The following is a 14,053-nucleotide window of genomic DNA, read 5'->3' as shown; positions in this document are numbered from 1 at the left end:
ACCTGCATGTGTAAAGATGTTAACAGAAAAAGGAAGTGCTGTATTCACAGGGTACTTTAGTGAGAGGAAGGAAGATTGTGTTTATTTGATCCTTGAACAACCACATGTTCACTCAATTGTGGGTCTGATTGTTTTGTTTGCTCTGTTGCTCTGCATTTCAGGTGAGAAACAAACGTTCTGTTCCTAAAATTAGATTTATTTTTTTTATTAAGAAAAGTTAATACTTCGATATTTGAAATAAGACTAATTATAACATAGTTTGATGTTTGCAGATGTAGAAAGTATGTGGACACTAAGCAAAGTAGCTGTGAAAACTGGAGGACCTGTAACTATTCCATGCTATTACGCTAGTCAATACACATCATCCAATAAATACTGGTGTCAGGGGGATGCCAGGATAAACTGCAGGATAGTAGCCTATGCAACTACATACGGACAAACATCAGTTATTGATGATTCAGCCAGGAATTTGTTCATTGTGAAAATGTACAGTGTGTATTACTCTGGATATTACTGGTGTGCTGTGGAGCAATTTGGTCCAGACGACATGTCTCAGGTGTACCTAACAGTTAGTCAAAGTAAGTATTGTGTAAGGCAGGACATTTATTCACAAATTGTGTTGATATTTGTTTCAGAGCTCATGTTCACTTCACACATTTGCTGTGTCTTTATGCAGATCCTGGTTTATCAGTGCTGGACAGTGAAGTATGGGGTGTGATTAAGGGCAGCGTCACAATTCAGTGTTTCTACACTGCTGCATATCGGTATGATAAAAAAATGTGATGCGATGCTGAAGAGTGGAAATGCTACGTAGAGGGGAGGACTAGTAGATTCCAGAATTCAGCAGTGGAGATTACAGATGATAGGCGGAGCTCATTCACTGTGCAGATTACTGGACTGAGGAGAAGTGATACTGGTTAATACTGGTGCAGTGCAGGAAATCTGCAGGTTCCTGTTCACCTCAGCATCACTGATCCAGTTCCAGGTATCAGCACCAACTGGGACCTTCTGAAACACTTAACATGGCTTAACAACTATTAAAAGAATACTAAGTAATAATAAGGCACAACATTTTTTATTAGGCACACTGTCGGGCATGTTCCAGGTTAACTATTGATGGCATGTGATTAAGTAAAATGAGATAATAGTTGTTGTTTTTTCCCTAAAAAAAAATCTAAAAATCTACAATAAATGTGTAAAATAACTTAGAATTATAAAAAAAAAAATTCAATAATGTAGTTATAAAAAAGAACTATTAAAAACCCAAGACAATTTAACCCTTTGACTTCAGCTGTAGGTGTGTAGAAGATTTGGGGTTCCTTGGCCATTCTTTAATACAGTGAATCACATGCGACTATTTCCACATTTAGCTTCTTTTTTTTTTTAGATTTGACAACAAAGACTACAACCACCCGCAGAAAAGCTACGTAAGTGGAAAAATGTTTGGTAACATATTCTGGGAAGCCCAATACTCACAAGTTTGCCTGTTCTCAATTTTACTAGCTCCAAGACATTCCTATATACGTATAGAATAGAAATACTGCAGTTAATTTTATGATGACAAAATTCTTGTACTTATTTATATTCTAGAAAAAAGAAGCTGACTACAACAACTCACCGTCACCCTGAATACATGCAAGTATTATTTTTCTTAAATAACTGAGCCGTCAGTCAAGCACTCATTTTCATTCTTTCTCAGGTCAGCCACTGATGTTGGACAAGAAAACTTGGTTTGCAATTGATATTTAAATTAACCCCTGTGTAGCTTACTGGAGTTTCACCTATCAAACTCTATCTAACTCTCACCTAACACCTATCTCAATCTCTTTATGCACAGAAGCACAATCATGTTAAAACAATTAAAGTATATTTGCAAACCATAGCAACAAAGTTGGGAGCAGCATGTAATTTATGTTATACATAAGGATGCAATACAAAGCTTTCTTAATACGTAATATTACTAACAACAAAACATTCGCTTAATACAGCAATTAACTTCCTGATTAAAGTACTTCCTGAGTAAATTCTTGATTTTGTGTGACTATTTCAGGTTTAGAATACATTTATTTGCACATAATTTCTTTCTGTAGAACAAGCAAGCTGATTAGAACCATTGTATGAAGTATGTAGTAGGACCCTACATACATGTGAGTATAATATACTGTATATTGAATAACTGAGCTGACAGTGAAGCGCTTCTTTCTCACTTATTCCCTTTTGTATTTTTAAGACAGATCTCCCTCAAAGGATGTTTCAGGTAACAACAAATGTACAGATTATTAGTAAATGTTACTCTTAATTATTCTGTAGGTTTTGCTTCTCTGAGTCTCTTGCTGTCTTTAAAAAACTATTAAAAACCCACCTTTTTACTAAGCACTTAAGCTGACTTGTACTTATTTACTAATATTTTTCTTCCATTTCCAAAAAAAAAAAGAAAGAAAGAAAAAAACACTTTGGTTCTAACAGGTTTCAGCAGATTTGTGTTCTTCGACTGTTGTTTACTAAAACTTGAGAAATGAAATGTTTACTATGGAAGCACTTCTGTAAGTTCTGTAAGAGCGTCCGCTAAATGCAGAAAATGTAAATGTAAATGCTTCTAAAATTGTACAATTCATTTCACAGGAGCATCTGTGACGGAAAATTCTGGAACAGAGAACGTTTTGTAAGTTCAAGTTAATTATAGGTTCAGTTTGCGCAAGATGGATTTTCAAGACTTTATGCCAAGCTGTTTCATCTGTGGTTTTGCTTTCTGAGAACTGTCTGCTTTGAAACAACATCAAGCTTTTGGTCATGGTCATCCTAGTTTTCTGACCTAAACCAGACCAAAACGTTATGGGTGAGCTAAGAAGGAGAGTTCAAATAAAAAAGTTCCAAAGGCCTGGAGGATCTGGAGAGGTTCTGAAGAATGCATCGGCAAAAGATGGTTACACAAAATACTTGCAGGAGTGTCTAAAACTGTGATAAAAAGTGTTGTTCAAATGTATTTTTGGTTGTGTGGTGGTTTGTTTTTGTTTCATGGAATATATTTACTTAAGCCAAAGGAAATGAGTCACATTGCACTGTTCTCTAATAACAGGTTGTGTAATGCAGTAAAACTGCATTATGTTTCCTCTTTTTTATGGATTGTATGGTTAAACCGAGTATATTATACAAGTTACTGTATATATAAATCCTCTTTGGGTTTTTTTTTCCAGGGAGCTAGAGAGGTTTTGTGTTGCATCATAGAAGAAGATCCAGACAGCTTTGAGAATCTGCTGCAGACTTTTTGTGGCTCCATTTTCACTGATACGTTACAGTTTTTTATTTTATGGTTCTTTTATGTGCAGTATATATTTAGTGGCTATTTACACACTGTAAGAAAATACAGGGCTTATACAGTAGCAGTCTTGTACTTGTGAATATTTACCTGGTATTATTTTTGTAATCTGGCCATGTGGGCCCTCACTGTGAATAAACTAAAGATTCTTACTTTTTTGCTACCATGAGAAAAGTTTGAGTTTTGTTTGACATTAATTAGGATTTTTAACAAAATAGTTTTGTACATTATGTTCAAGCCACAGTCAGTACTGAATTGCTCTGTATGATTAATTTCTAGTTGAATGAATGTTGAAAAATAAATAATTTATTGGTTCATGGTTCATAAAGTTGTGGTTTATTGCACAAGTTTAACACGTGTCAGAAGATTTACTTCAATACCTAGCATGGCGCGACAGGAATCTCATGAGAGATTTATTTATTTATTAGGAATTTCCCGTCATGTTTTACACACTTTGGTTACATTCATAACAGGACATGTAGTTACTCGTTACACAAGATTCATTAGTTTACAAGTTTAAGGTCAAACACAGTCATGGTCAATTTTGTATCTCCACTTCACATCATTTGCATGTCTTTGGACTGTGGGAGAAAACCGAAGCTCCCGGAGGAAACCCAGGAGAACATGCAAACTCCACACTCACAGAAAGGACCCCACCTTCATGCTGTGAGGAGACAGTGCTGCCCCATCTCCGTCTCCTCACAGCATGTCTCTGTGCTGTAAGCATTTTAATGATTTAATTGTGTGTATATAACTTTTTAACTTTAACTTTAAATTTTTCTTCTTCTTTTCTTTGTTTTAAGCTAGTAGAGTGTTTATCATTTTTACATAAATGGGTGCTACTGTAAAAAACTGCAATTTCCCTCTGGGATCAGTAAAGTATTCTGATTCTGATTCTGATTCATCTCATGAGAGATAACAATTTATAAACAATTCATGTCAACACTATCAACACTATATTATAATATGGGTATAAAATATATATAAAATGGTAATAAATTAGTATAAAATGGGTATAAATAACGTTTTTTTAATACTGCCTGTTTTTTTTTTTTTTACGGTTTGTGGCATGATTTTTAACTTTGTGAGCTCATTGGGAACCATTTGCTGAATTTCCTGTTATATAACCTTTGCGCATGCGCGTTCACAGACACGGTAATCACATGTGTAGTCTGCAGGCACAAGCTGCTGCGCCTCCATGTTCTTGCCTGGATAGTTTGTAGTAGTACTGCCACTTGCATGACTGTAAGGGTTCAGTTTTAATAATTATAAGTACACATCTTTTTTAAATAAATGCAATACCAAGAGGCATTTTTTATATTATCCAGATCACAGCAAATATAGCTACGGTTCAAAGTACAAAGTTTATGTTTATTTAGACACATGTATCAATATAATACGATCAAAGGAAACGAAACTACCTTAAAAACCGAAATAGAGTCTGATTAAATAAATAAATCCGATTGGAATAGATGTAGTTATTAATTTTCATTATGGGAAGTGCACATTTTTACCGTTTTTAAGTCAAACAATTTAATTGTTAACGTTATAAAAATCGCAATATTATGCACACGATTTCAAACCGAAAATCGAGCAAAACAAACCAAAGCCAAAGAAATAATAATTCTAATGAAGGCCTTTATATTGTAACATTTCTATTATTTTCACTCTATATTATTTAGAAATGATCCATCAGAATGTCTTGATATTAACTGAGTGTAAACTACAGGTGGTGTACTATTATTATGAAGTGGAATTGTTCTGTGGGAACAAGAGGATTCCTTAATAACAATAACAATTTATGTAATCAAGATTATTCCGTTTAATAACAATTAGGGAAATTAGATTAGATGACAGTTTAGTTGACTTTAAATAAATTTTTTTTGTTCAAAGCCTGAAATTGTGTCCCACATACAATTTGTAGCAAGAAATTGGTTTATTTATTTATTCATTTTTTAACTGATATATTTATATTATTTTAACTGATATATGTTTATATTATTTTAATTAATATATTTATATATTGTTTAAACTGATATATTTTTATATTATTTTAATTAATATATTTATATATTTTTTACTGATATTTATATATTATTTTAATTAATATATTTATATATTATTTTCAATGATATTTATATATTTTTTAACTGATATATTTATATATTATTTTAACTGATATATTTATATATTATTTTAACTGATATATTTTTATATTATTTTAACTGATATATTTATATATTTTTAACTGATATATTTATATATTATTTTAACTGATATATTTTTATATTATTTTAATTAATATATTTATATATTTTTTTAACTGATATATTTTTATATTATTTTAATTAAGATATTTATATATATATATTTTCACGTTCACGTCGTTTTACCAGTTCCGCCAGACGCTTTTACCGTAATGTTTAGTATACGCACATCTTCACAAACAATGTGGAGGCTGATTTGACCGCGGTTCATGTTTGTGTGCGTAAGGATCTTTATTGTGAAGTGAAGTGGCCTTAAGTTACAGGAAAACAGGTTAGCTGTTCCAACGGCATGACAGAAGCTGATTTTTTAGCTCGTCTTCAGGTAGTACAAGGTGTTTGTGTTGACATTTATTGTCAGATAATCTGTTTATAATCTATTTAAAGAAACTTCATGGAAATGTTGTTTGTTTGACGAGAGAAGCGGCGTGATGGCGCATGCGCTAAAAACACAGACGCTACAATCTTTCAGTGCGCTTTTAATGTAATGTGTAAAGTTTTACTTATTTGTGGAAAAAAGATTAAAGATTTGACGAATGTTAGTTTCTGAGCTGCTGTATTTGCTCTTACGGAGAAGTTGTAATCGCAAAATGTGTTCTGATAACACGACAGGGATCTCATGAGTACGGTGGCCGAGAAGTGCAAAACAAATTTACATTTCAGAAAACAAAATTACAAAAAAACAAAAACAAATTTACAACAAAAGCAAAAACAAATTTACAAGTGCTCGGGTACCCAGTGTTTGTAAATTTGTTTTGGCATATGTAAAAGTGTTTCAGCACTTGTAAATTTATTTTCGGCATATGTAATTTTGTTTTCTAAAATGTATATTTGTTTTGCACTTCCCGGCCGCACATATTTGACGGAAAAGGCAGGGACAATAAACCGGAAGTGCGTGTTGCTTACCTGCTGTCAATCAAACTGTTTCTCAGCGATAAAGTGAACGGAGTTTGTGATGGTGACGATAAACAAGGTTTTGTCTAGTTTGTGGAAATCATTTTATCCAGTTGACCCGCTATTGTTTTTCTTGTGGAAAGTTTTGTGCAGATGTTTAGACGTGGCGTGTGCATCTCTATCTACCGTCCGCTCTTCTAAACATCTAAGGAATTCCCACAAGAACAACAAAAGCGAAATAATGAAAATAATTAACACAAAATGGACAAAACATTGTTTATTAGGGACGGAACATTTGATACCGAGGCTTTAAAACTTGTTTCACTTTTGTAACAGTGGACTCAGTGTATCGGAGCTTATATTAAAGCAGCATGTACGGGACTGATGAAGCTTTGGTGCTGTGTTTTATCTCACTCACTATATAAGAGACAATCAAACCAGGGTTACCCACCGTCCTGTAACATACACAATCCTGCTTTATCTGGAGACTAAACACCGCGTTCAGTACTGAACTGATACAGGACGCTTTGTTCCGTATTTTTATCAGTGGGAGACTGAGGGAATTATATTAAGTAGTGTTCACTTTTATTCTTAGTAACGGTGTGTGTGCGCTGGTTATAGCAGCAGGGGGGGACCTTACACAGTCATGAGAACAAAGGTTTTATTTATGGTGTTTAACATTTATTATTTTCATTCTTTATCAGAACCATATTTTAGGCAAAACAACGCACTCCGCCCACTGTGCTACTCATACAGCGGTTTATTAAACAGGTTATGTCACGTTACTAAGAATAAAAGTGAACACTATTTAATATAATGAATTAAGCAGCAGTTTCCTTCTGTTTCATACACCACACCGTCTCCCATTGATAAAAATACGGAACAAAGCGTCCTGTATCAGTTCAGTACTGAACGCGGTGTTTAGTCTCCAGATAAAGCAGGATTGTGTATGTTACAGGACGGTGGGTAACCCTGGTTTGATTGTCTCTTATATAGTGAGTGAGATAAAACACAGCACCAAAGCTTCATCAGTCCCGTACATGCTGCTTTAATATAAGCTCCGATACACTGAGTCCACTGTTACAAAAGTGAAACAAGTTTTAAAGCCTCGGTATCAAATGTTCCGTCCCTAATAAACAATGTTTTGTCCATTTTGTGTTAATTATTTTCATTATTTCGCTTTTGTTGTTCTTGTGGGAATTCCTTAGATGTTTAGAAGAGCGGACGGTAAATAGAGATGCACACGCCACGTCTAAACATCTGCACAAAACTTTCCACAAGAAAAACAATAGCGGGTCAACTGGATAAAATGATTTCCACAAACTAGACAAAACCTTGTTTATCGTCACCATCACAAACTCCGTTCACTTTACCGCTGAGAAACAGTTTGATTGACAGCAGGTAAGCAACACGCACTTCCGGTTTATTGTCCCTGCCTTTTCCGTCAAATATGTGCGGCCGGGAAGTGCAAAACAAATATACATTTTAGAAAACAAAATTACATATGCCGAAAATAAATTTACAAGTGCTGAAACACTTTTACATATGCCAAAACAAATTTACAAACACTGGGTACCCGAGCACTTGTAAATTTGTTTTTGCTTTTGTTGTAAATTTGTTTTTGTTTTTTTGTAATTTTGTTTTCTGAAATGTAAATTTGTTTTGCACTTCTCGGCCACCGTACATGAGACATGACAATTTATAAACAGTTCATGTCAACACTGTCAACACTTTATTATAATAAATAGTTATAATTCAAGTTTTTGGCATGACTTTTAACGTCGTGAACATATTTTACAGGAATAAACAGGAATTCAGTTGACACTTGTCCTTTGCAGGCAGTAATGCTGAGACCAAGGTTCTCGAAATGTTCCATACATACTTTTCATAGTACTATTATTGGTTTAATGGAAGTGCAAAATTACTGACATCTGTTCTATATCGTGTTGGGTCTGCAGTTCGTAATCATTGTATTTTGCACGGTTAAGCGCTCCGGACTTTGACTGCTCACATGACCAATAAATAGATTTAATTATTTTACCCCTTGGACTCAATAACAGCTTATCTGTAAATGCTCCACTCTGACTTCCGTGCACCTTTGCTGTTAACTGATATAAAAACTCCGATGCCTTACATCAGGGGCGGAGCCAGGGGGTGGCCAGTGGTGGCCAGTGGTGGCCATGGCCACCATAAATGAATCTTTGGCCACCCAGGTGCACGCAGGTGTTCTCACAGGGACGCAATTCAACAGCGCACCTCAAAGAAGTAGTTCTCGTTCTCCCCCAAAACCGTGCAGTAATACACTCAACATAAATGTCAACCACCAACACAATTACAGAAGTAGTACTACTAGTACTACTATTACTATTTAGTAGTAGTTGTGGCGAGCTACGAGTAAAGGCGCCAGCTGGCTCTGCGCGTTCCAGTGTTGCCAGATGGATTTTGTTGGAAAACAATTTAATAGCAGTTAAATAACACTTCTATTTAAAAAAATATATTCTGTTTTAAGAAGCTCCAGCATTGTAGAAGGCTATTAAAAGTAAGGTCTATTTTCAATGCTGATTTGGCTTAATAGTGTTGGTCAGTCTGTATCATATTGTTGAAAGAAAATTAAAATTTGTTTTCCATGCATTCACACTAGCATGTTCTGGGGTTTAAATGAGTCTCATCATTACACGCAAGTTGGCAGCCAAATGATAAAGTATTGCAAAGGAATATCTTTGAAATTCTTCCTCATAATGTTAAGGTTATAGGCTATATTTTGGTTTTTCACTTGTCAGAGAAAATGAAGAGAAAAAAAAGCTTATTATTCTTCGTGATGTAATTCTATATGACACTTACTGCCTGTATAGGTAAATGAGTGAGTGACCACATAAAAAAAGGTATCAGTTTCTGTGCCACCCCTGTGTGAGCAATGGTCTCAGTCTGGCCACCCCTATGAAAATTGTCTGGCTCCGCCACTGGCTTACATGTATTTCTTTTATACTCTTGCATGCATGTTACACGGCTGAAAAACTAAAGGTGATTGTTTAGATTTGATCAGTCAGGCTTTCTTTATCGTTGGTCTTTCTGGTATCTGTTCTCAGCCACAATACCACAAAGAACAACATGCTGTCTATACCTGTAATCGACTTTGGCGTCTACAAACTCGGGACCAGTGATATTGCCAAAGAAGATCTACAAAAAATAAGTAGAGAACTACAAACAGCCTTTGAAGAAGTGGGGTTTGTTTATCTGAAAAATACTGGAATTGATCAGAAAGAGGTGGGTGTACTTTCTTCGAAAACTGAATAATTAGCTCTATACACACACGCCAGTTGAAAATCTTTGTGTCTTTTATAGGTTGAACGTGTCCTGGATGTTTCTAAGAAGTTCTTTCTGCTCCCAGAAGAGCAGAAAAGCTCCTTTAAAAGAGGAAGTTATGATATTAATGTCAATCATGGCTGGGTCTCGTCAGAAACGGAGAGGTATTTTGCTTCATCTTCTACATAAAACACTTAAAAGACTATACAAACCAGAAGAAAAGAAAACTAAGGCAGCTTAACCCTACAAAGATTACATTTACTGCATTCACATTTACAGCATTTAGTACTTTTATTCAAAGCGACATACATTTGTGTCTGAATACAATCCAAACAATTGAGGATTAAGGGCCTTGCTCAAGGGCCCAACAGTGGCAACATGCCAATGGAGGGTCTTGAACCAGTGACCTTCTGATTACTAGTCCAGATCCTTCAGTGCTTACGTGCCACTGTTTTAGTCCAGATAAAAAAAGGAAGTAAAAACACTTAAACTGAAAACAAAACTCTACTTTTTTGGTTGTTGGATTACATCAGACCATTCAGACAAATCAGCTTTCACCATTTTGTTTGGGGTTTCTTTTCAACCTTGGCAAACCACTGTAGACCACTGTTCCATGTACTTTTTAATGGGTGCAGCAAAACTAGCCATATTTTTATGTCCACAGAGTCATTCATAATCACTAACAATTAACTGGTTGATACATTTCTTTACACCGCCAATGAATTGATGTGTTTATACTAAGAATAGAAAAACTACAATATATTTATAAACAAACCCTAATCACAAACTGGCATGACATAAATGTCTTATACAAGTTTACCTGAACTTGTACAGTAATTTCGGCTGTAAATGAGGGTCATGGGTGGGAATGTTACTTAGAAGTCATTTTAATTTTAATTTTAATTCTTTATTTCCACAGTTTGAATCCTCGCCGGCCCGGTGACCTGAAGGAGGCTTTTAACATCACATCTATAAGTGAAAATATAGTAATTATGTCTTTTCTTTCACTTTAACAGCAAATTCTATTTTTCCAAAAGTCATTATGAAAAACTACAATTGTTTCCTTTTCTCAGAAATGGCCCACAGGATTACGGGCCACCGTAGTGGAATTTTTCCTGCATTGTAGAGCTCTTTCTCTTCGTGTACTGAAAGTCATGGCTTTCAGTCTTGGTGTGGACCCAGAGGTCTTCCTCGAAACACACAGGTTCATTGGAAGTAAGCTAAACGCACTTAATCTTTAATTACACACAACCGGGTTGCACAGACACTGGGTTTGGTTCACTGGGCAGTTGTACATAATATATTGTATTTGTTTTATTTTTGTAAAAATATATACACAACATTCCTCAAAAGATAGGTGAGTGGCAGTGTAGGACTAGGAATGATGTAAAATGTTAAAGGCAGTTGTGCTTGGATGTATGTTGAGGATAATCCAGCAGTTTTCTTGTTGAGCAATTTCAACAATTTCAAGTATTCTACCATCTGTTGTGCATGATATTATCAAAAGATTTAAGAAACAAGTAAAGTATTTATAATAAAATCAATAATAAGAACAAAGCTGTACTGTGAGAACTGTTACTTAAATAAATTACCCAAATATTTATACAATAAATTATACAAATATTTAACTGAGTATTAAATTAAGCCACCAAGTAACAAAACAGCAATAGACAGTACTATTGTGGAATGTAGCAAAAATCCTGTATGAAGGCATATGTAATGTTATATCTGTGTGGCAACAGTGCCAAGTGTTTAATCAGATAAGCTTATATACCCCCAGTCAACTCCCATGAATGTAGGATGTTCTCTCAAACCTAGAGAACTCCAGGTTACATACCAGTTACATACCAACTTCCACTGCTCATAACATAGAGTATATGAATGAACTTAACCATGAGGATTTAAATACCTTAGCACTATAATTCATTATTCTACATTTCCAACACAGTGGTTAAAATGATTTTCTGTTGATTTTAAGGTAAGGATAATGACACCACCCTGCGCTCTCTGTATTACCCATCGGTTAATCCTGGTATTGTGAAGAAAGATCAGCTCCGCTGTGGTGAGCACTCCGACTATGGCAGCATCACGCTACTCTTCCAGGGCAATGAGGAAGGCCTGCAGGTACTTTTCAAAATTGGCATAAACCGTAAATACTACTGATGCATTTTTACCAGTGATGATGATCAATTGTCTCCTAATTGTGTCATTTTTAAATTAAAATGGGACTCTCAGCTGCTTCCTCAACACACAAACCTCACAGCTTTTTTCAAACTGCTCTTTATTCATTGCATCCAGAGGGGGCACTAATGCATCTATTAATGATACATTAGTGCTAATGTGTTATAGAGAAAGTTTGCTTTAACGTCTTTTTTTTTCAGGTACAGGGTCGTAAAGGCGAGTTTATTTCAGCCCCCAGCATTCCTGGAGCTGTTCTGGTCAACATTGCTGACTTAATGCAGAGATGGACCAGTGACAAGTTTGTGTCTGCTGTAAATATCACAATTTTATTTTGGCAAAGCAAAAAAATTATAATGACATGATTTTATTTATTTTATTTAATCTGGAATGTTTTCTCTCAGGTCCACAGGGTTTTACTTCCTCCTCCAGGTGACGTAAGCACACGTCAGTCTTTGGCATTCTTTGTGCATCCAGATAATGAAGCCCTCATCACTTGTTTTGATGGATTGAACAAATACCCCCCAGTAACAGCTCTGAATTATCTGCTTTCAAGATTTGAAGACACTTATTAAACAATGAATTGTTTTTTAATACATCTGCTAACTGGTAGCTAATGTTAAACCACTGTTGACACTATTTTTGTAAATATATTGAGTACATATTGACCACTGGGATTACAGGCAAAATATAATCGTCCACTTATGCCCGGCAGACATGGTTTGATTGACGACATAGTCAGTGTAGCTTTAGTTAAATATTTTTCCACTTCATTGCAAAATATGTTCAGATCTCTGAGGAATTTTTATTGCCGTCAAGATGGAAAACCTTCTATACCTCATATGGGCAACATTTATGTATATTGCAGCTGATTGTTTAGGCACACGTAAAGCATACTTTAACCCTAAACATAACCCTAAAGGTTTAGTGATGTCAGCTGTTTGCTGTGACGAGTATAAAACACATTTACAGAAAAGTTGGGACGTTTTGTAAAATGCAATAAAACAAGATATTCAGATTTGTTTGTTTTCTACTGCAGTTTTCCTGGAGTTGCAGATAGTTTTATAAACCCAGTTGGTACACGGGTTTCAGTCTCAACATATAACAGTACATGACAGTGCTGTTAAAAATGGCTAAAAAAATTATAATGCAAAAAAAATACAGGATTAACACTAACATTTTGTCTCTGATAATCATTTCTGCAACTCTTCTTTTTTTGTGTCTAAATGGCTGGAACATTAACAACATTAATACCTTGGGTAAAACAAGACTTTTTGAGTAATTTGAGTTCTTTTAATCCTGTGGAATTTTTACAAATGTGCCATTTTAATCCAAATTGTATTTTTATTGTGAAAATAAATTCTTAAATGTCATTCAGTCTTGTGGTGCGGTCTCATTACTGTTTACGATTAGCCACAGTTACTTTAGCTATGTAAATGTTTGTAGTTTCTCAGACTATCGTCAGTGAGTATTCGCCACAGCCGCCTGTGAGCACTACTTTTTTCTTTCAGAAATACGTCAACCCAGTCATCTGGCCCTAATGATTTGGCCTTACGAAAGTCACTCCGGTCTGATAATGCTCATATTAGCTCCATTTAACATGTGTGACTAAAATATATTCCTGACCTGGACAGCACATTTTATGAAACGGGCATTGCAATAGCAGGTATTGAGAGTTTAATGATCTATGCAGTGGTGACTGGAATGACATTGAGACAAGATTCTTTTTCCCCTGATTACTTGTTCTCATGCAAGAAGGTCCTGGGTTCGATCCCCAGGTGGGGCAGTCCGGGTACTTTCTGTGTGGAGTTTGCATGTTGTCCACGTGGGTTTCCTGCGGGTGCTCCAGTTTCCTCCCACAGTCTAAAGACATGCAAGGGAGGTGAATTGGAGACACTAAATTGTCCAAGACTGCTTTATATAACCTTGTGAACTGAAGAATCTTGTGTAATAAGTAACTACCATTCCTGTCATGAATGTAACCAAATAGTGTAAAACATGACGTTAAAATCCTAATAAACAACAAACTTTGTTCTCATGTATCATCACAAGTTATACTACCATTATAAATATTTATAAGGTTAGAAAGTTACTTAAA

At 35.1% G+C, this 14,053-nt stretch overlaps 2 protein-coding genes across 4 annotated transcripts; both read left to right on the top strand.

Moving 5' to 3' along the window:
• The first annotated feature begins 283 nt into the window (after positions 1-283).
• On the top strand, positions 284-1,041 carry LOC134302236 (uncharacterized). Its single transcript, XM_062987272.1, is given in 2 exon segments — positions 284-578; positions 677-1,041. Coding segments are annotated over 2 exon segments (660 nt in total).
• Positions 1,042-5,767: 4,726 nt separating this feature from the next.
• si:dkey-10o6.2 (uncharacterized protein LOC100124608 homolog) lies at positions 5,768-13,328 on the top strand. 3 transcript variants are annotated; one of them, XM_062987657.1, is made up of 8 exons: positions 5,768-5,854; positions 9,561-9,738; positions 9,817-9,941; positions 10,697-10,763; positions 10,851-10,992; positions 11,756-11,901; positions 12,159-12,269; positions 12,360-13,328. In XM_062987657.1, the coding sequence occupies exons 2-8, from the start codon at positions 9,583-9,585 to the stop codon at positions 12,528-12,530; spliced, it is 918 nt and encodes a 305-aa protein (XP_062843727.1). In that variant the 5' UTR covers positions 5,768-5,854; positions 9,561-9,582; the 3' UTR covers positions 12,531-13,328. The 3 variants fall into 3 exon arrangements, with proteins under 3 accessions (XP_062843727.1, XP_062843729.1, XP_062843726.1); XM_062987659.1 differs by having other exon boundaries at positions 5,784-5,915; XM_062987656.1 differs by having other exon boundaries at positions 5,785-5,905.
• The last annotated feature ends 725 nt before the right edge of the window (positions 13,329-14,053 follow it).

The sequence above is a fragment of the Trichomycterus rosablanca genome, chromosome 25 (assembly GCF_030014385.1).
Source record: "Trichomycterus rosablanca isolate fTriRos1 chromosome 25, fTriRos1.hap1, whole genome shotgun sequence".
NCBI classification, from domain to species: Eukaryota; Metazoa; Chordata; class Actinopteri; order Siluriformes; family Trichomycteridae; genus Trichomycterus; species Trichomycterus rosablanca.
The sequence above is the reverse complement of the archived record's forward strand: the minus strand, read 5'-3'. Positions and strand labels throughout refer to the sequence as shown.